Genomic DNA, 21,656 nt, shown 5'->3' with positions numbered 1-21,656 from the left:
TATTTAATTATGATATTATAGTAATTAATTGTATAATTTTCTTAATTCTTTTTCTTATAGAATTAGTAATTTAAAATTAGAATTAGTATTATTTTTATATATATGAACTATTTTTTATATTTCTTAAATTTTAAAATTTTTTAATTTCTTATAATTTACAAATATGTAAAATAATATTTTTGTATAACACATGAGAAAATATTTAATTGTTAAAATTGACACGTGTCGCGATCACATGAGTTTTGAAAACTAAGGTTTATATGATAACATAATATTGAATATGTTATCAAATCATTCACTGATTGAAAAACTTAAGGAAATTACATTAATTTATGATTTTGATTATCTTATTTTCTTATATTATGTTAATAACTAATTTTAACACTTTTTTTTCAGCATCACTAATTTCAACACATTAAACCTTTTTATACTTTAATCACTTTTCTGTATAAATTTCTTTTTACTATATAATTGTAATAAATAACAATTGCAATTAAATTGCAAAAATTTTCCTTATTAATTTCACATATTTTTCTATTGAAATTAGTAATTTAATATATAAATTTCCTATTAGAAGTAGTGATATAATAGATTACTTTTGGTTTTATATACTTTTTAAAAATATTAATACTTTTATTTATATGATTTTTTAATATTCCTAATAATTATTAAATAAATTTTCTTTTTACACATGTCAAAATATAATCGATATACTTAGATATATGTCGCGACTATATGAATTACTAACTTTCAAAACTAAGGTTTATATCATAAGATGCCCTTCCTAAATTAGAATTCGTTTTTTCTAATAATTTTAGACAATAATCATATGGACAATTCTTAGGTTCAACTCTAGGGGTGAACCACTCTTATTCACTCCCTTTAAATTAAAGAAACAAATATTAATTAAGGGAATAAATTCTGTAGATCAATCAATTTTAAAATTATTAATTTAAATATTATATTACAGTTTTTAATTATTACATCTAAACCCTAACCATTTTTTATAAACTCAAAAAGACATATAATTTTGTTTAATTGTAAAATCTAAACCCTAATCACTCTTTTATAAACTCAAACCGACATATAATTTTGTTTAATTGTAAAATCTAAACCCTAAACACTCTTTTGTAAACCCAAACCGACATATAATTTCATTTAATTGTAAAATCTAAACCCTAACCACTCTTTTGTAAACCCAAACCGACATATAATTTTGTTTAGTTGTAAAATCTAAACCCTAAACACTTTTTTGTAAACCTAAAAACTCGTTTGTAAACCCAAACCGACATATAATTTCATTTAATTATAAAATCTAAACTCTAACCACTCTTTTGTAAACCCAAACCGACATATAATTTTGTTTAATTATAAAATCTAAATCCTAACAATTCTTTATAAACCGAAACTGACATAATTTCCTTAATAAAAGATCTACATAATTTATTTTCTTAATTTATATTGTTTTTTATTTTAATTTTAATTTTTTTTTAATATAATATGACATGTTGTATTTTGATTGGTTAAATAAGAGGGGTGAAATGTGGTGAATGCAAGAATTTTTCTAATCATATTATGATTATTAGTATCGTGGATTTTAAAAACCTAGGCGCGTGAAGCCCGTTAAGGTACAATCCAGGCCGGGCCTGGTTATAGATGTAAGATCGGATAGCTTCTCGTTATTTCTTACAATGTTAAGTCTTACTACACCTATATATTTGTTTTTATTACTAGCCCATTTTTTTTTTCTCTCCCCTTTCTCCTTCCTACTCTACCATCACCACCTTTCTCGTTCACTTGCCTTCAGATCTGACTGGCAGCGAGCGATTTTATTTTCTCCTCCGGTCTCTCCCTCTCTCTCTCGTCTACGTTCCCTCTCCTCGCCGTTGGTGCTTCCTTCTCGGCTGTGGATCTGATTCTATCTAACCTCGGATTTTCTCTTACCGCGATCAGTGGTCAAACATGGCTGCGGCCAACGCCCCTATCACGATGAAGGAGGTCCTGACGGTGAGTTCTCTATCCTTTATCACTCTTAAATATATGTGTATCTCATTGGATCGAGCGTGGTTTTGATCGATTTAGATGTTTCCGTTGCTTTACCCTCTCATCTCTAATAATTAAGCTCTGCTGAAACTGTTGTTTTATTGATTCCAGCTTCCTATTGTTCTGAATTCTGATGTATCGTTGTTTTACCTTCTATTATTTTATTTTTAAACCCGATCGCTTGTTCGGGGAATGCATGTTTCTGATTCAATTTCTCTAAATATGTTCAGATCTGTGTTACGACCCCGAATTTTATGTTGTTGTGTAGTGTGCAATGTGCCTATATACTCGGATCTCATTACTATGTATATGGAACAATGTGACATTACGCTTCATTTTGATTTTTTTTTTTTTTTGATTTGCAGCTTCCGAGCGTCGGGATCAATCAGCAATTTATCACGTTTACCAATGTTACTATGGAGTCCGACAAGTATATCTGTGTACGAGAGACGGCACCACAAAACAGTGTTGTAATCATAGATATGAATATGCCGATGCAGCCTCTAAGAAGGCCTATTACTGCAGATTCTGCTCTTATGAATCCAAACTCGAGGATCCTTGCCTTAAAAGGTATTTTAATTGTTTCCGTCGATTGAAAAATCTCTGTGCCGTGATTATTCAGTCATGACACCCTTACGAGTTTGCCTTTCAAGTGTTACTTAGAGCTAACATTGCTTCTTCGTCTTGTTAGCGACATATGTTATCTATTTCGGTTATCTGTTAATTTTCCTTGCTCTCAACTTTGTATTCATGCCTTCATATTGGATCGTATCTTAAAACCACATGATTAGAATAGAAATCTTGTTTGTTGGATGTTTCCGTATATTGGATATTACTTTTTTCTTCCTTACCTCGTTGTTCACTTTTCTGTTTAATTTTTCTACAGCCCAAGTTCCAGGAACTACTCAGGATCATCTACAGATATTTAACATCGAGGCAAAAGCAAAGTTGAAATCGCATCAGATGCCTGAGCAGGTGAGTGTGTTAACCAATTATCTTTGCTGTTGCACTTCATGTACTCTCATTTTTCCGTCAATTTTTTTTTGGAATATTTATCTTTCATATTTTATCAGGTTGTCTTTTGGAAATGGATTACACCAAAGATGTTGGGGCTGGTCACACAGACTTCCGTATATCATTGGTCAATTGAAGGTTGTATATCTTTTAAAGTTTTCATATCATGTGTTTGTGTTACTAATTTTCTTTCGATGTTTTCTAGGTGATACTGAGCCAGTTAAGATGTTTGATAGAACGGCAAATTTGGCCAACAATCAAATTATAAACTATAAGTGCTCTCCTAATGAGAAGTGGTTGGTTTTAATTGGAATTGCTCCTGGCTCTCCTGAGGTAGGTTTACTGTGCCATATATTAGGTTAAATAAAGACATCAAAATTACAGTCATGTTGCAAATTCCTGACTGCTCTCTTCTTTATTATCATATTCTGTAGAGACAACAATTAGTAAAAGGAAATATGCAGCTTTTCTCCGTGGATCAACAGCGGAGCCAGGCCCTTGAGGCACATGCTGCGTCATTTGCGCAGTTTAAGGTAACTACTTGGTTTTTTGGCGAGTTCGTTCTATGGTCTAATCTTGAACTGTAGTTTGACTTGCAACATTATTAATATTAGGTCCCTGGGAATGAGAATCCTTCTATTCTTATATCCTTTGCAAGCAAGAGTTTTAATGCTGGGCAGATAACATCAAAGTTGCATGTCATTGAACTTGGTGCCCAACCCGGTTAGCTTCCTCTATACAAAACTATATTTTCCCACTTATTTAGTGTATTTGGTAACATTTTTATTTGGCTATCATCTGATCTTTAAAGGTTGGCGATTTTTTTCCCAGGAAAACCATCATTTACAAAGAAGCAAGCAGATCTCTTTTTCCCCCCTGATTTTGCTGATGATTTTCCTGTTGCCATGCAGGTTTGTTGTTGCTTTATTATTAGTTATATTCGTAAGTTGTTAGTGAAAATTTCTTGGCACTAATTTTTCCTTTTCCTGACAGGTCTCTCACAAATTTAACTTGATTTATGTTATCACCAAGCTAGGCCTGTTGTTTGTATACGATCTAGAGACTGCTTCTGCTATCTACAGAAATAGGATTAGTCCCGACCCAATTTTCTTGACTTCCGAAGCTTCCTCAGTTGGGGGTTTCTATGCCATTAATAGGCGAGGACAAGTTCTTTTGGCAACAGTAAACGAGGCTACCATTATACCTTTTATTAGTGGCCAAGTATGTTAATCTTTTATGCTTTTTTTTTCCCGTTACAAGCTACCCATATCATCATGCCATGCTAATAAATCTATGTTTTTGTTTCGCAGTTGAACAATTTGGAACTTGCTGTCAATCTTGCTAAAAGAGGAAACCTCCCAGGTGCAGAAAATCTGGTATGCGTATTTTTATCATGGATCTGTTGTCTTGGTGAAGTAATTATACTGGAAAAAGGGCAGCCTGTAGAAAAAGAATGTCATTTGGTAATGTGAAATTTCTCATATTCAGTTCGGATGTTGTAGGTTGTCCAGCGGTTCCAAGAGTTGTTCGCTCAAACAAAGTACAAGGAGGCTGCTGAGCTTGCTGCTGAATCTCCTCAAGGAATTCTAAGGACACCTGATACAGTGGCCAAATTTCAGGTATCAATTCCATATCTAAGCACCTATGTGTGAACATGTTTATTATTATTAAATGTAGGTAACATTAACTTGAAATTACAACGTTGCACTAATAATTTTGCAGAGTGTTCCTGTACAAGCTGGACAAACTCCTCCACTGTTACAGTATTTTGGGACTCTTTTGACTAGAGGGAAGCTCAATTCATATGAGTCACTGGAACTATCTCGGCTTGTTGTGAACCAAAACAAGAAGAACCTCCTGGAAAACTGGTTGGCAGAGGATAAGCTAGAATGCAGTGAAGAACTTGGAGACCTTGTCAAGGTAATTTTGAAATGGAAAATCTTTCCTTGAACTTGTGTTATATATCTCCTATAGTATGTTGTAACGATAAACCTTCTTATTCCAGACTGTGGATAATGATCTTGCTTTGAAAATATACATCAAAGCTCGGGCAACTCCAAAAGTTGTAGCTGCTTTTGCAGAAAGAAGGGAGTTTGACAAAATACTGATTTACTCAAAGCAGGTAAGCAACAAGATCTGTAGTTTAGCCTCTGCTGCTATGGTTAGCCTAAAGTTCATTGTGCTCATGAAGTACCATTGTTTCATATTGTGACTTCAGGTTGGGTACACACCTGATTACATGTTTCTTTTGCAAACCATACTCCGTACAGATCCTCAGGTTAGTGTGGCTCTTGGTTCTTGCTACATATTAAACTATGAAAGGAAGGTCGTAGTTTACTGGATATTTGTTGTGTAAGCACATGAAGAGTCATGAATCAGTTAACATGTTAAATAATTTTGACCTGACGGTATATAGAATGAAAAAGGTTTCCCCGTATTAATATCAATAGTCTTTTAATTGGTATTTGCAGGGAGCAGTAAATTTTGCATTAATGATGTCTCAAATGGAAGGAGGTTGTCCAGTTGACTACAACACCATCACTGATCTTTTTCTTCAGGTAGGTGAACAAGTATAAAATTTTGTATGCACCTATTTACAGAATTGTATACAGTAGATGCAAATGTGTGCTAATATATCTATTTGTGCATGTACAGAGAAATCTGATCCGAGAAGCAACTGCTTTCCTTCTGGATGTGCTGAAGCCAAATTTACCTGAGCATGCGTTTCTGCAAACTAAGGTTGAAAATTGTTGCCACCTTGTATCTTTCCGTTCTTTCTTGATTCACCCTCTTTCCTCAGACTATTTAAACCATTTGTCAACACAGGTTCTGGAGATCAATTTGGTAACCTTTCCTAATGTGGCTGATGCGATATTAGCAAATGGAATGTTCAGCCACTATGACCGGCCTCGTGTTGCTCAACTTTGTGAAAAGGCTGGACTTTATATCCAATCCTTGAAGGTTGGTATTCGTTTTTTACCTTTTTTCCTGGCCAAATATATGTATTATCTTTTCATCTTCTAACTTCTTTTCCTTATGATTTTTGCAGCATTACTCAGAGTTACCTGATATAAAACGTGTAATTGTGAACACACATGCTATCGAGCAACAGGTAGTGCCTCGGAAATATATTTTGGTTGCTAAACTCCTACATGGTAAAGTTGTTGCATAACACTCTGCTTAATATGCAGGCTCTTGTTGAGTTTTTTGGCACTCTTTCTAGCGAATGGGCTATGGAGTGCATGAAGGATCTGTTGCTGGTCAACCTTAGAGGCAATCTGCAGATAATCGTTCAGGTCAGTGGTGTATGATTTGTATGATATGATGAATCTTTTTTTTTTTTTGTGACACTAACGAGTCCATGCAATTGCAGGCTTGCAAGGAGTACTGTGAGCAACTAGGTGTTGATGCATGTATTAAGCTCTTTGAGCAGTTCAAGTCATACGAAGGGCTATACTTTTTCCTAGGTTCATATTTGAGTATGAGGTGATTTACATAAAATCTTGTCTCGTTCCTGTAAACATGCGTGATTCTTTTATCGATATGCTCGTGTTGACAATGTTTTCTTTCTGTGTTTAGTGAGGATCCGGAGATTCACTTCAAGTACATTGAAGCTGCTGCCAAGACTGGTCAAATAAAGGAGGTTGAGCGTGTAACTAGAGAATCTAACTTCTATGATGCTGAAAAGACGAAAAACTTTTTGATGGAAGCTAAGCTGCCTGATGCACGACCTTTGATAAATGTCTGCGACCGTTTCGGCTTTGTGCCTGATCTTACTCATTACCTCTACACAAACAACATGCTTCGTTACATTGAAGGTTATGTACAAAAGGTATAAGGTTTCTTGGAACTATTTTTAATGCGTTGGAGCTCAGTTTGTTTAATCAAATATTTATACGTTTGATTCCTTGTAAAGGTGAACCCTGCGAATGCTCCTTTAGTTGTGGGACAGTTGCTTGATGATGAATGCCCTGAAGATTTTATCAAAGGCCTTATTCTTTCTGTTCGTTCGTTGCTTCCTGTTGAACCACTTGTGGAGGAATGCGAGAAGAGGTGAATCCTTTTGGTCATTCTGGTTTCCGTTCATAATTGTGTCTGTTTGTTTATGAAACTCTAATATGTTTCTGCTTTTTCAGAAATCGACTTCGTCTCCTCACTCAGTTCTTGGAGCATCTAGTTAGTGAGGGAAGCCAAGACGTGCATGTCCATAATGCCTTGGGTAAAATTATCATCGACAGTAACAACAACCCAGAGCATTTCCTGACCACCAACCCTTACTACGACTCTAAGGTTGTGGGTAAATACTGTGAGAAACGTGATCCTACCCTGGCGGTTGTGGCATACAGAAGAGGACAATGTGATGAGGAACTCATCAATGTCACTAACAAAAACTCTTTGTTCAAGTTACAAGCCAGGTATTTTATCATTATATATGAAAATTCTTACTTTTCAAATACTGGTGACTCTGTAGATTGTTAATACTCGAGTTTAAAATTGTAGGTATGTAGTGGAGAGGATGGATGGTGATCTCTGGGATAAGGTTCTCGAGGAAAGCAATGAGTATAGACGACAACTTATTGACCAAGTTGTGTCTACTGCTTTACCTGAAAGCAAGAGCCCGGAGCAAGTTTCTGCAGCTGTTAAAGCATTCATGACTGCTGATCTGCCACACGAGCTTATTGAGCTTCTTGAAAAGATTGTTCTTCAAAATTCTGCCTTCAGTGGGAATTTTAATCTGCAAAATCTGCTTATATTGACTGCTATTAAGGCAGATCCATCTAGAGTTATGGATTACATTAACAGGCTGGACAACTTTGATGGACCTGCTGTTGGAGAAGTTGCAGTTGAAGCCCAATTGTATGAGGAAGCATTTGCTATCTTCAAGAAGTTTAACTTAAATGTTCAGGCTGTCAATGTATTGCTGGATAACGTCAGAAGCATTGAGCGTGCAGTTGAGTTTGCTTTCCGGGTTGAAGAAGATTCTGTTTGGAGCCAAGTAGCTAAGGCACAACTCAGGGAAGGACTCGTCAGTGATGCAATTGAGTCATTTATCCGCGCTGATGATGCCACTCATTTCTTGGAGGTCATTCGTGTCTCTAAAGATACTGATGTCTATGATGACTTGGTCAAATACCTTCTGATGGTTAGACAGAAGGTGAAGGAACCCAAGGTTGACAGTGAGCTCATCTATGCATATGCAAAGATCGATAGGTTAGGTGAGATTGAAGAATTCATTCTGATGCCAAACGTTGCTAATCTACTAAGTGTTGGTGATCGCCTGTATGACGAAACTCTCTATGAGGCTGCAAAAATAATCTATGCGTTCATATCAAACTGGGGTAAATTAGCCGTCACACTTGTGAAGTTGCAACAGTTCCAAGGTGCTGTTGATGCTGCAAGGAAAGCAAACAGCGCAAAGACATGGAAGGAAGTATGCTTTGCTTGCGTTGATGCAGAAGAGTTCCGGTTGGCCCAAATCTGTGGTCTTAACATTATCATTCAGGTGAATACCTGATCTTAGTTGATACAAAAGTTCCATCTTATGATAGTATAGCCCAATGAATCTCATTTATAACTCGGTTAATCTTTTGGTACTTAATAGGTGGACGACTTGGAAGAAGTCAGCGAGTACTACCAGAACAGAGGGTGCTTCAATGAATTAATCTCACTTATGGAGAGTGGACTTGGGCTGGAACGTGCCCACATGGGTATCTTTACTGAGTTGGGTGTACTCTATGCTAGATATCGTTATGAAAAACTTATGGAACACATCAAGTTATTTTCAACTCGCCTCAATATTCCCAAGCTTATACGGGCCTGTGATGAACAACAGCACTGGCAGGAACTTACCTATCTGTATATTCAATATGATGAGTTTGATAATGCTGCGACAACTGTTATGAACCATTCTCCTGAAGCGTGGGAGCACATGCAATTTAAAGACATTGTTGCCAAGGTAGCAAATGTCGAATTGTACTACAAGGCTGTGCACTTCTACTTGCAAGAGCACCCTGATCTAATCAACGATCTTCTCAACGTGCTTGCGTTGCGGTTAGACCACACTCGTGTTGTTGATATAATGCGGAAGGTTAGAGGCTGACCGATGACGTCTTTTTTTTCATCTGAAAAACAACTGAGCATTACTTAACAGTCAGTTTCTTCTTATCTCAGGCTGGTCACTTGCGTCTTATCAAGCCATACATGATTGCAGTTCAGAGCAACAATGTCTCTGCTGTTAATGAGGCTCTGAATGAGATATACGTGGAAGAAGAAGACTATGATAGGTTGCGCGAGTCTATTGATATACATGACAGCTTTGACCAGATTGGCCTCGCTCAGAAGGTAGAGTTTAAATCTGCTACTCCTTTAATATCTTCTCTCTTTATATATATAATTAGCGATGGCCTGAGCGTTAATATAATCTTCCTGTGAATGGTGCAAACAGATCGAGAAACACGAGCTTGTTGAAATGAGACGTGTGGCTGCATATATCTACAAAAAAGCGGGTAGATGGAAGCAATCAATTGCTTTATCAAAGAAAGACAACATGTACAAAGACTGTATGGAAACTGCTTCACAATCCGGCGAACATGAACTTGCAGAACAACTATTGGTGTATTTCATTGAACAGGTATGATGATGGTTAAGCATTTAGAGATGCTACCGCTAGCCATTTATTTTGCTAAGTAGAACGGAAAGATAATCGGTAAATAATATCCTTTTTTTTTATGGTGTGCTTGATTATACAGGGCAAAAAGGAATGCTTTGCCACATGTCTCTTTGTGTGTTATGACTTAATCCGACCAGATGTGGCTCTAGAACTTGCCTGGATCAACAATATGATGGACTTTGCCTTCCCGTATCTCCTCCAGGTGATCTATCCTGATCCTCAAATACACTCTTTTGATTCTCTATTTGATGATATTCGAACACTATGATGAATTCTTTTTTCTTTGTAGTTTATCCGAGAATACTCGGGCAAAGTGGATGAGCTAATAAAGGACAAGATAGAGGCACAAAAAGAAGTTAAGGCCAAAGAGCAGGAAGAGAAGGAGGTCATGTCCCAACAGGTAATAACCACACAGCTACACTCGGTATCACCCAGAATCGTTCTCTCTGAAGATTACAGTTTAAAGAGTTTTGTTTTTTTTGTTAAACAGAACATGTACGCCCAGCTATTGCCACTTGCTTTACCTGCACCACCGATGCCAGGAATGGGAGGTGGTGGTGGGTATGGTCCGCCACCAACAATGGGCGGTATGCCAGGAATGCCGCCCATGCCAGCATATGGAATGCCACCGATGGGAGGCTACTAAGACACAAACTTATGTTTTTAATATCCGCATTTGGAGAGAGTTATCAGAAACGCATAGTCGGCCCAATTTGCTAGGGAGGTGTTCGTCTTAGACAATATCTGACCAGAATTTCGTCTGGGAATAATGTGGATAATAACCTAATTTCGTTGTAATATTCTGTGGTGGTTAGATGAGTCATTTTTTTTGTTGGTGTTGTTGAAAGCCATTTATCTTGGGAGGAGAGTGACTCGTATGAGTTTGTAGTTGTACGTTCTTTCTGCATTTCTTTTCATTTGATTTTCGATTCCTTAAACCGATTTAGAGTTGCACCTTTGTTGTTGGTAGTTAATATGAGACAATTGAATGGACTTGTTAGTACGTTTTCATCGTGACAATGCGTTTATGAAAAAAAATAATAATAATTAGAGTAAGTGATAAATTTTTATATCATTTTTTTTTTGTCAACCATTGGGCCACAAATTGGTCGGCATATTAGCCAAATTCCTATATTCGTAAGAGCCGGGATTCAATCCCGAGTGTGATGGTGTTTTTTACAAATGGATTTATTTCCTGTCATTGTACTAAGCTCACTTCACAAATTTCTGTATCATTTTTGTTGTACAAGTATTATAAGTTTTGCCCTATTCACAGCCACGTTGATATTTTACTTTGATTGAATCTCATTTTCCTCAAAAAATAATAATATATATAGAGGCAATCCATATTTTACTTTGTCAATAAAAACCTTAACGACATGAAACTAAGAAATGCAATGCATAAGTAAACTATATTCCTACAAAAATATAAAAAAATGTTAATACATAACCATAAACTAATCTAATCTATATTATTATTTTTGAAATACATTTTGTGTTATGCCGTTGAAGTTTTGCTTATTTAATTGGTTTTTTTACAATATTAACCCCTAACTATTTTCCGAAAATAACAATTCCTGAAAATTCATTTAATGGAACTATTTGATTCGACCTAATTTGATAAATTTATTGCCATAAATAGCTTGACAACATCTATACATTTCGATTTTACCAAAAACAACTCTACGCATTAAATTTTTAATCCCATAAAAATCTTCAAACCTATTTTAATAGATCTTTAGATATTGTATGATCTCTTAAATTTAAATGACACAGCCGAGTTTGAGTAACAAATGATTATAATCGCAATAATTATTATAATGTTAATAAAGTTCATAAAAACGAGAACCCAACTTTAGAAACTCAATAATCAAGTATATTTAACTTTAGCATCAAGAAAAATATTTAATATAATATATACCGTGTTAAGAAACTGAATATTATTCTGCGGTAATGTTATCAACTCAAATAGAAAAACACTAAAATCTCTCTTTTATTACTACGGATTGTAAACTCCTTGCTCATCAAGCATTTTTCATGTATAAATATCAACTTCACAAACGAAACACAACACACAACCAAAACCACTAATATGACGGTTTTGAAACACGGGTTAAACCACTAATATGACGTTTGTTGTTATATAACGGGTCATGTTATTAACATGACGGTTTGAATTAACATTAGTATAAATATAAAATATTACTAATTTGGTTTTGAAACACGGGTTAAATCTTCCTTTAATTATTTGGTCAATACCACTAATATAAGAATATTAGACATATTAAATCAGGGTAATTGAATTAAAATTTTGTAAAACAATTAAATCATTGGTAAAATTGTGACTTTATCCGACAATAGCTTATAAATTACATATTTATGATTTATGTCCCCTATTATTATTCTAATAATTGACAATTCCAAACAAAAATATTATTTAATTAAACCAAACAAACTAAATATATATAAAAAAAATTGTTATTATTTTTTAAAAAACTGTCCCGCGGTGAGTTAAAATCTAATTAAATAATAGAATACCATATTTACATATATAATTCCATCAATGATGCATTCTTGTGTTTTGCTCTCCTTCGTGTCTGATTTCTCGATGCAATTTTTTTGATGACACATTTCCTAGGTAAAGTGTTAGTTTTCTTGTCGTCTAAATAATCTAATCACAGCCATACAGTTGTTAAATAGAGGTCATAGAAGTAGAATATAGTGATATTTAGAAGAATCGAGAAATAGAAAAATAAAGGAATTGTATGAATTAGCAATTTACCTTTTCATGCCCACATTGGATTTTTAGATTTGTACTTGAGAATAAATTTTGTGTGTATGTGTGTGTGTGTTTTTTTCGTGTGGATCAATTGATATGCAACACACAAAAATAAATGATAGAACACCTTGAGGTAGTGATCAAGAGATTGCTCGTATATGGTGATCTCTTATGGCTAGAAATAATGGTCTGAGACTCGCGTTAGTCCTATGGTGATGAAAAAACACTATTTAGACATCGATGATTGGTTCTCCGATTGTAAGATTATGCTTCACAGCCCGTGATAAATCAAAGAGCTCACAAACGTAAAGATTCCATATACATTTACGTTGTATGATGCACCGGAGAAGAAGAGCGCCTTGACATCACAAAGTGAACGGGTATATATTGTGTTCAATATGTGGATTTGTTTCTAAAATCTAATTAATTATGTCATCTCAATTTTTTTTCCACATAGCAATGACTTCAAATTGAGTAAAAACAGTACATGGCAAGGAAATGTCTATTGCAGACAATGAGGGAAGCTGAATGAACTAATCAATTATAATAGTACCTTCGAATTCCTATACACTGTCGAAAATGCAATCCCCTTCCATGGAAAGCATATGTTCCATACTATTAACCACTTTTCTCCAATCCTCTACTTCCTTCGATTCACGAAGATTATTTTGCCTTCAAATTAAAATCCTCAAATTAGATAGAAAATGATTGGAAAATCTTGAAAATTTGAATTAACAATAAGATTTTAGTTCCCAAGAGATGAAAGAAAATGATATTTCTAACTCACCGGGAAGCTAGCTTTTTCCAATCTCCCGTGGCTGTGCTCACAGTCCTATTACCAGTGATAGGTTACTTAGAAACTCGTTGCAAACGTCCACGGTAATTAGAAGAGGCTGAAGACGTTTTCAAGTTGGAGACGGAGCCGATCGAGACATGCATATATCTCTGGAATTTTTTGGAAACATAAACAACTAACAGATTGTGAAAGATGAAATATAAAAAAAAAAACTTTGCTTTACTTGAGTAAATGAGTTTTGAGTTCATAGTGAGTTAAATTTATAGAGGAAGATGAAACAGTTTCTGCGATGTAGAGATTGTGGGAGAGAAAATTTAGGGATTTTTATTAGAAAATTTGGTTATTGTTTAGTTTTTTTTTTTCTCGCCACAATTTCAATTTCTTTTCAAATTTTTCTTATGAAATTTAAATTAAAAATAAAATAAAATCTCATATGGCTTAATTTAATTGGACAGATGACTTGTGATTTATAGCATAAAGGATAACGACTTCACGTATCGTTTCTAATATCAAATTTTCGACCTTCACCACGATAAATCTCATCCTAAGCAGACACTTAACCAAATGCTAAGCAGATTGTATAGAATATAAAGGAGAAATGAGAATCAGGAACTCATGTGGATCATTCCATGTAAGAAACATAATTCTAATAGAAAACAAAGATTCGATTTGGTCCAACAACAAAACATTCAAATAGCAAAACCAACAAAACTCCCACAAGAGTTGATTCTAAAAAGAAGAAAAGACACGAAACAACTCCCAAATCTTCTACTTAGATCGCTGTCTCATCTTTCGTCTCTTCCTCTTTAATCTCCTCATACGCTTCTTCTTCCACTGTAACAACCAAACACACAAAAACAATAAAGATCCTACACACTACTTCGATTTCTCAGCACTAAACAAAAATCCATAAAAAAATTAGAAACCCATAACTAACCTTGGCTCTCATGCTGGTTTCCCTGAAGCTGTACCCTTCTTCGTTCCTCGGATTACTATCGTGTTTAGGTTTTTACAAGTGAGGAGCGGCGGAGGAGATGATAGAAAGATTTTGTAGGTTACGCTCTTATCTCTACTTTAAACAACAACAACAAAAACCCTAAAAAAACAAGATCAACTAATGGGCTTTATCAAATCCAATAAAAAAGGCCCAACAAAAAACCCAAACGGATAGAATTTGCCAGATGGGATATTCGCAATGACAGAGACTAGAGAGAGAGATTGAAGAAGATCTCTTCCGACAAGGTTCAACAAGATCGATTTTTTAGTTTTTACATTACATATGGAGGAGATTCACTAAAAAATCTAATCTTGTTTTGGCAGAAGCGACACGCAAAATAAAATAAAAAAAGCGATTCTGTTTTCGTTTCTTTGTCTGATTTCAAAAACACGATAAGATTAAATTCTTTTTTCCAATTATTAGTAGCACGCAAAGATCCGTCTCTCTCTTGTTTAAAACCTCATGTCGAAGCAAACGTACAGAGTGTGTTTCTGCTTTCGCCGGAGGTTTCGTTACACTGCATCTGAGGCACCCCGTGAGATCAAGACTATTTTCGAAAAGTACTCTGAGAATGGGGTTATGACCGTTGATCATCTCCACAGGTTTCTGATTGATGTTCAGAAGCAAGACAAAGCTACAAGGGAAGATGCACAGTCAGTTATCAATTCTGCATCTCTCCTTCATCGTAATGGTCTTCACCTTGATGCTTTCTTCAAGTACCTTTTTGGTGAAAACAACCCGCCTCTTGCTCTTCATGAGGTAAGTTTTTTTTTTTTTTTTCTCATTCTCTTGTTTCGATTTCTTTAGTTCAGGACTTTTTTTAGTCAACTATGAATTTGATTGATATGACAATAACTCAGATTTTGAATTGGGATTATTCACATTTCTTGTTTGGTAGCTAAGGGATTGGTGTGAGACAGTGATATTTTTTTGAAAATACTAGTCTTGTTGGGTGTTTCATAGAGACTGATTCAAGAATTCGAAGCACTTCTTTTTTTTTCTTTTTTCTATATATGTGTCGGCTACAAGAGTTTAAAGCGATATATTGGTTTTTCTTTTTATGTCTACTAGTGACTGTGAAAATAAAGTTCAGAATGTAACATAATAGGAATGTGACAGTTACTCTTTTAAGAACTCTTGTCTCAAGAATCCATGATACAATTATTGAACTTTTTACAATTCCGGCTATACATCATATAATTATTATGTGTGACTTAATTAAGCTGCTAGCTATAATTTTTTTAGTTTGATTCTAGACTTAACTCTAATGAATTTGTTGTTTGACCTTTTTTTTTTTTAGGTGCATCAAGACATGGATGCTCCTATATCGCATTATTTCATATTCACTGGTCATAATTCATATTTGACTGGGAATCAGCTTAGCAGTGACTGCAGTGAGGTGCCTATTATCGATGCATTGAAGAAAGGTGTTAGGGTGATTGAACTGGATATATGGCCTAACTCCAACAAAGATGATATTGATGTTCTTCACGGAAGGTTTGATATTCTCTTTGACCTCAATCGAATGAATTCAAGGTTAGGTTTTTGTCGTTTATTTTTGTTTACTGAACTATTTTGAAACAGGACTCTCACTGCACCTGTGGGGTTGATCAAATGTCTAAAAGCTATCAGAGCACATGCCTTTGATGTATCTGACTTTCCTGTTGTTGTAACTCTTGAAGATCATCTTACTCCTGAACTTCAGGCTAAAGTTGCTGAGGTAACCTCTTTCTGCATTTTTTTTTTTGTTGAGATTTTTTTGTTTTTCCGCTTTGATTGATGATTACATTAATACTGAGATGTGTTGTTTTTGTTGTTTGATTAGATGGTTACTGAGACATTTGGGGAAATTCTGTTTGCTCCTCCTGTCGGAGAATCTTTGAAGAAGTTCCCATCGCCAAACTCTTTAAAAAGACGGATCATCATCTCAACCAAACCCCCAAAAGAGTACAAAGAAGGAAAAGATGAGGAAGTGGTGCAGAAAGGTAAATCCTTGGGTGATGAAGAAGCTTGGGGGAGAGAAGTTCCGAGCTTTATCGATAGGCAAAAAAGTGAAGCCAAGGTATGTATCAAGACAGATCATCTTCATTTCAGTTCTGTTGGTGTTCATATTCAAAAGATATTAGTTTCTTTTTTGGTGCAGGATGACTTAGATGGAAATGATGATGACGAGGATGATGATGATGATGATGATGATGATGAAGACAAGATTAAGAAGAATGCACCACCTCAGTATAAACATTTGATTGCAATCCATGCTGGGAAACCAAAAGGTGGGATTACTGAGTGTTTAAAGGTAGATCCTGACAAGGTTAGACGCCTTAGTTTGAGCGAGGAACAACTTGAAAAGGCAGCAGAAAAATATGCAAAACAGATTGTGAGGTAATCACATGAATGATTGTCATATTATGTTTTTTATGTTTCAGAGTAAAAATTGCAGTCCGTCGTCAACTCAGCAGTATGAATCCTGTTAATCATGGTTTGCGCAGGTTTACTCAACAAAATTTGCTGAGGATTTACCCAAAAGGAACTAGAGTTACTTCATCAAACTACAACCCGTTGGTTGCCTGGAGCCACGGTGCTCAAATGGTAGCTTTCAATATGCAGGTATCAACTTATTTTTACACAGTAGTAAAACTTTTCATTATTTTGGAGAAGCTCACTTTACAAGACATCATCCGTATTCCTCAGCTAACTTTATTGTGCTTTCTTTTTCATGTACACAGGGATATGGAAGATCATTGTGGCTAATGCAAGGAATGTTTAGAGCCAATGGCGGATGTGGCTACATCAAGAAACCAGATATTCTGCTGAAAGGTGGATCGGATAATGACATATTTGACCCAAAAGCTACTCTACATGTAAAAACAACACTTAGGGTGAGATATCTGATTCTCTGTATGCTCTCTCCTTCTGCCAATACAAAATTGGTGAACTGAATTCTTTTATTATCCTTAGGTAACTGTATACATGGGAGAAGGCTGGTACTTTGATTTCCGCCATACACACTTCGATCAATATTCACCTCCTGACTTCTATACAAGGGTAAATTCGATTTCCTTAAACCTCACGTAAATGTTTTGACTTTGGAGATAGTATTGTTCCTTGTCTTTTTAGATTGCAATATAATTTGAGCTTTGATACATACATTTTCAGGTTGGTATAGCTGGAGTTCCAGTGGATACAATAATGAAGAAGACGAAGACATTAGAGGATAACTGGATCCCATCTTGGGATGAGGTATTTGAGTTCCCATTAACCGTTCCAGAGCTGGCTCTGCTGCGATTAGAAGTGCATGAGTATGACATGTCAGAGAAAGATGATTTTGGAGGACAGACATGCTTGCCGGTTTGGGAGATACAAGAAGGAATAAGAGCATTTCCTTTACATAACCGGAAAGGGGAGAAGTACAAATCCGTGAAGCTTCTCGTGAGGGTGGAGTTTGTGTGACGATTGAGATACAGCATTTAAAACTGGTCCGGTAAGTTTTAAGTACCACAGAGTTTGTGAATTTCGAATTGGAGGATTTGGTGTCTGAGTGAGTGTGAGTGTGAGTGTGAGTGTGAGTGTGAGTGTGAGTGTGAGTGTGAGTGTGAATGTGTGTGGGAGAGGATCTGCTTGATTTGTTGTGTGTAATATTATGTACATATAAGAGGCAAGAGAGAGTGAGAGAGACGACGATCTTGTCTCGTGTGTTGTATTATTATTATGTATGTAGTAGTCTCTCGTGTTAGACTGTAACAGTAAGATACTTGTTGAATCATCATTGTTGTTCCTTGTGTAAACAAACGACTGTGTTTTTAAAACTTGTTTGATTTTCATTCGGAAAGAAGCGTAGCTTCAAAAGAAAGCTCTTACATACAATGTGACATATCACAAGATTCACATCTAACTGATCCATATCCCATAAACGAACCAATCACACCCTCAAAAAGAGTTATTAACCCTTGTTTAAAATTTCCAAAAAAGAAAGAAATGAGAAAAGTGTTATGAATATATCTAGTATTGTATGGATGCCTATTATCGGGCCATTAGTGGACTCGTAAACCTTAATATGTATTTTATATATGTTATATCATACAAAATTCTAGCCGACTGAGCAAGTACGATGCCCTAGCCGTCAGAGACTAAACTAAACAAATCTCACGCAACCCTACTGTTTTCCGACAACCTCTCATACCTCCGGTCAAGCGACAAAGATAAGTAACCCACGGTTTTATAATTTATTTATTTTTGGCTCATGTCATATTGTTTGTCGATTTGTTCGATTTTTATCGCTTAGTGAGATCTAAAGCATCAAACGAATCGATCATATCTTATTAATCTTGCGTTTGTTTAACTTGCAATATATTGATTGACATGCTATTTTCTCCAATCTTATTGCTTGATCGATATCGATATATATATGTATATGGTGTTAGTGGATTTATATTATGTCGGTTTAGTACAAGTAATACCGAATCATGTTATATTATTATCGGTCTCGTATGTCATATTTTTATTTATTGAGATATGCTAAGTGTTAGTTGATCATACTGCGGTATTATGTTAGATATATTTATAACACTTTATAGTCTCCCTAATCCCAATCCCGAAATACATAGTTGTGATTATCTTATTATTTTTAAGCTTAGATTATATCATGCTTATTGATCGACATATGTTTATATACTAATTTATTAGTTTGCCGAGGTAAGACTCATGCTTATAGCTGGTCTAATATCTCGTTGGTTTACGTTTGAATACAGCTATATATTATATATGAGTGTGAATTATAAGAATACATAAACGGTGATTCAAGCTGTACCACTTATCGCTTATATATTTTATTATTGTTTTGTTATTTACCGAGATAACTTATACTCGTTTATTTGACTAATTATTGGTATATATATGCAGTTGAGGCTGGTTTTAGTCGGTGAATCTCTTTGAATGCCGTAGCCGACCTCTCAGTTGATGAGTCGTTTGTATCGAACTAAAGTTTTGCTGTTGCAACATGAGTCGAAGGACTAAGCAATATTCATTGCCAATGATGTCTCCGTCTGGATTTCTAATAACATCTCCATCGAGATAAGTACTATCATTTTTATGGTTTTATAAATTAGCAAATAAATAAGCATGATGTGCTTTATTAGCTAGTGTTTTTTTTTAAAAAATCTATATTCACTGATAACTGATTAAAACACACACATATATATATATATATAAAGATATGATGCTTAATATTTATTTAGCATTTATTTATACGATTGTTTATAATATTTCTAATTTATTTTATTTGTTTAATCACAAATTTAAATCTAATTAAAATTAGATTTAATATCATGATGAAATATTTTAAATCATGTCCTCCAACCTGTTTTTTTGATGAATACATTGAAAATTTAGTAACAAATTACTAAATAATAATTATTGATCATGTTTTCTTGGCATCACTTCTATGGGGAGGTTTAAGTCCAAGTAAATGATCATAAAAATTCACTAGTTCTTTAGAATAATCTAAAGAAAGTAAATCACTAAAAGTCTATAAGAGAATATATACAAACAACTTAATTCCACTTATAACCAAAATTATAATAGAAAATAATATCATTGTTGGAAATATATTAGAGAAAATATATTCTACTTGTCACAAAATATTGTTGTCATGTAAGACACAATATAGTGAAAAAATATTTTTAAAAAATATTATAATCTTATTTTTTTGTGACTGTATAAAATTATGAGATGTTGATGTAAATCACATCCTATTGGCTTGGTCTATTCATTGAACTGAATATGACTTTATGCAAAGAAAAAGGAAATTGCCACATCAATATCAATAATAAGAAAGTTACTATAAAAGTGGTTATAAATGTGGGTATGATATATATATAAGGTCGCGGTTAAGTCGACTATTATCTCCACTATAAGTGAATAATAAGTACATGAGGTACTTATCTCATCTATATATGATGATGATGAAAGAAGTTAGTGTGAGACAATTTCCACCATTCTACTACAATAATAAGAATTAGTAGAAAAAGTATTGAAAGCTCTTGAAGAGTATATATATATTATTGTCTATGAGAACACAATTTGATATTAATGTGTTATAGTCTCCCAAATCTAGAAGTTAAAAAGGTCTAAGATATAATACATGACTCAATTTGAGAATATTATTGATTACAGAGTGTGATTCAAATCGATATTGATAGACATGAAGTGTCATCATCTCGATGAGGAGAAGAGGTGATGGAACATAAATAAGATTATGTTCACACCCAAAATGAGTTTAATCACTCATATGATAGAGCAAATCTTGAGGATTTGAAAAGTAATCATGTTGAGACAATAAGCAAAGAAAATACTTTGAAATCATAAGTATTACCCAAGACAAGAAAAATATTTTAGAGATTACATGCATTATCTAGAAGATAAATTTCTTTGTGAAAATCTCACTGTTTGGCATGACCGATTAAGCCATTCCGATTCAGTAGTGATGCGAAAGAATAATCAGAAATTTCTGAAAAGATTCATTAGAGAACCGAAAGAGTTTTCCTAGTGATTTCTTATGTGTGCTGCTTTACAAAGCAAGCCGATTATATGGCTTTCACCGACCCCATGAATTTGGATAGTGTCAATTTTCTGGTACGTATACAAAGAGATATTGTGGATTGATCATCCACCATAAATTCGAGTTTGCAAGATTATTTGGTTAATTGACAGTAGTGGTGAAACCAGGCTATGTGATTGACAAAAATGACTCTATATGTCAATAAATTCGCATCGGGCCAATGAATTATCATGAGTACTCCTCATTACAATTGGTTTCGGTCAGAAACTATATATATTCCATCTAAATGTGTTATACATGTTGAGTTGCTCCACCACATTGATATAAGATGGGATTTGAAAAAATGTTAGAAATATGATATGAATCTCTTTTGAAGATTGAATATCTCGAGATTTTGAGGCTCGAGAAGCAGAGACTGTTATTTCGGTGAGTCAGTCTTTCCAACATAAGGGGGAGAAATAAACAGCTGGAATATATATATATATATATATATATATATATATATATATATATATATTGGGAGAAATTATCTTGATCCTCGTACTTTGAAATGTGCGCTAGAAATTGAAAAAGATAAATTATTTGCAAAGTTTAGCAAATATGCTAGAAGGCATTTTCTGACCTTGAGTGACAAAGTCACATATACCAGCTGTGCTCCAATTGAAATTAATATCCTAGAAGGATAAGATCAACTGCTAGTAAGTCTGAAGATCGCATGAAGTGTGATAGACTTATGGTTCCAAATATAAGCATCCTCGGAAAAGAAAAGGAGCATAATTTAATATGGCACCGAGGAAGCAG

General features: G+C 34.6%; 2 protein-coding genes and 2 long non-coding RNA genes across 4 annotated transcripts; 2 read left to right on the top strand and 2 right to left on the bottom strand.

The window, feature by feature from the left end:
* The first annotated feature begins 1,681 nt into the window (after window positions 1-1,681).
* LOC104767377 (clathrin heavy chain 2-like) lies at window positions 1,682-10,665 on the top strand. Its single transcript, XM_087500586.1, has 30 exons — window positions 1,682-2,007; window positions 2,409-2,613; window positions 2,930-3,018; window positions 3,117-3,195; window positions 3,263-3,390; window positions 3,492-3,590; window positions 3,672-3,780; window positions 3,889-3,968; window positions 4,051-4,278; window positions 4,368-4,433; window positions 4,560-4,676; window positions 4,780-4,977; window positions 5,063-5,179; window positions 5,276-5,335; window positions 5,529-5,615; window positions 5,713-5,796; window positions 5,884-6,018; window positions 6,107-6,169; window positions 6,249-6,353; window positions 6,431-6,543; window positions 6,637-6,889; window positions 6,974-7,110; window positions 7,194-7,472; window positions 7,558-8,560; window positions 8,660-9,145; window positions 9,229-9,399; window positions 9,503-9,688; window positions 9,807-9,929; window positions 10,017-10,127; window positions 10,218-10,665. The coding sequence occupies exons 1-30, from the start codon at window positions 1,963-1,965 to the stop codon at window positions 10,371-10,373; spliced, it is 5,112 nt and encodes a 1,703-aa protein (XP_087356712.1). The 5' UTR covers window positions 1,682-1,962; the 3' UTR covers window positions 10,374-10,665.
* Window positions 10,666-12,929: 2,264 nt separating this feature from the next.
* LOC147920099 (uncharacterized) lies at window positions 12,930-13,672 on the bottom strand. Its single transcript, XR_015590551.1, has 2 exons — window positions 13,294-13,672; window positions 12,930-13,178 (listed from the first exon to the last, which is right to left on the bottom strand). It is a non-coding gene; the product is annotated as an uncharacterized LOC147920099 (long non-coding RNA).
* A 233-nt stretch (window positions 13,673-13,905) lies between these two features.
* On the bottom strand, window positions 13,906-14,371 carry LOC104764539 (uncharacterized). Its single transcript, XR_763761.3, has 2 exons — window positions 14,240-14,371; window positions 13,906-14,136 (listed from the first exon to the last, which is right to left on the bottom strand). It is a non-coding gene; the product is annotated as an uncharacterized LOC104764539 (long non-coding RNA).
* LOC147920098 (phosphoinositide phospholipase C 2-like) lies at window positions 14,333-18,105 on the top strand. The gene is made up of 9 exons (XM_087500585.1): window positions 14,333-15,058; window positions 15,600-15,796; window positions 15,884-16,019; window positions 16,125-16,361; window positions 16,443-16,681; window positions 16,789-16,906; window positions 17,026-17,178; window positions 17,258-17,344; window positions 17,456-18,105. The coding sequence occupies exons 1-9, from the start codon at window positions 14,762-14,764 to the stop codon at window positions 17,747-17,749; spliced, it is 1,758 nt and encodes a 585-aa protein (XP_087356711.1). The 5' UTR covers window positions 14,333-14,761; the 3' UTR covers window positions 17,750-18,105.
* The last annotated feature ends 3,551 nt before the right edge of the window (window positions 18,106-21,656 follow it).

This window comes from Camelina sativa, chromosome 19 (genome assembly GCF_030686135.1).
Source record: "Camelina sativa cultivar CO46 ecotype springtype chromosome 19, ASM3068613v1".
In the NCBI taxonomy this organism is placed as follows: domain Eukaryota; kingdom Viridiplantae; phylum Streptophyta; class Magnoliopsida; order Brassicales; family Brassicaceae; genus Camelina; species Camelina sativa.
The sequence above is the reverse complement of the archived record's forward strand: the minus strand, read 5'-3'. Positions and strand labels throughout refer to the sequence as shown.

What these genes read in the sequence shown, in the direction of transcription:
- LOC104767377 (XM_087500586.1), top strand. Translation starts at nt 1,963, where the DNA reads ATGGCTGCGGCCAACGCCCCTATCACGATGAAGGAGGTCCTGACG. An exon ending in TCCCAGGTGCAGAAAATCTG is followed by an intron (nt 4,434 to 4,559) that starts GTATGCGTATTT and finishes CGGATGTTGTAG; the next exon opens with GTTGTCCAGCGGTTCCAAGA. An exon ending in TGGTGTATTTCATTGAACAG is followed by an intron (nt 9,689 to 9,806) that starts GTATGATGATGG and finishes TTGATTATACAG; the next exon opens with GGCAAAAAGGAATGCTTTGC.
- LOC147920098 (XM_087500585.1), top strand. Translation starts at nt 14,762, where the DNA reads ATGTCGAAGCAAACGTACAGAGTGTGTTTCTGCTTTCGCCGGAGGTTT. An exon ending in TTCAGGCTAAAGTTGCTGAG is followed by an intron (nt 16,020 to 16,124) that starts GTAACCTCTTTC and finishes TTGTTTGATTAG; the next exon opens with ATGGTTACTGAGACATTTGG. An exon ending in CTCCTGACTTCTATACAAGG is followed by an intron (nt 17,345 to 17,455) that starts GTAAATTCGATT and finishes ATACATTTTCAG; the next exon opens with GTTGGTATAGCTGGAGTTCC.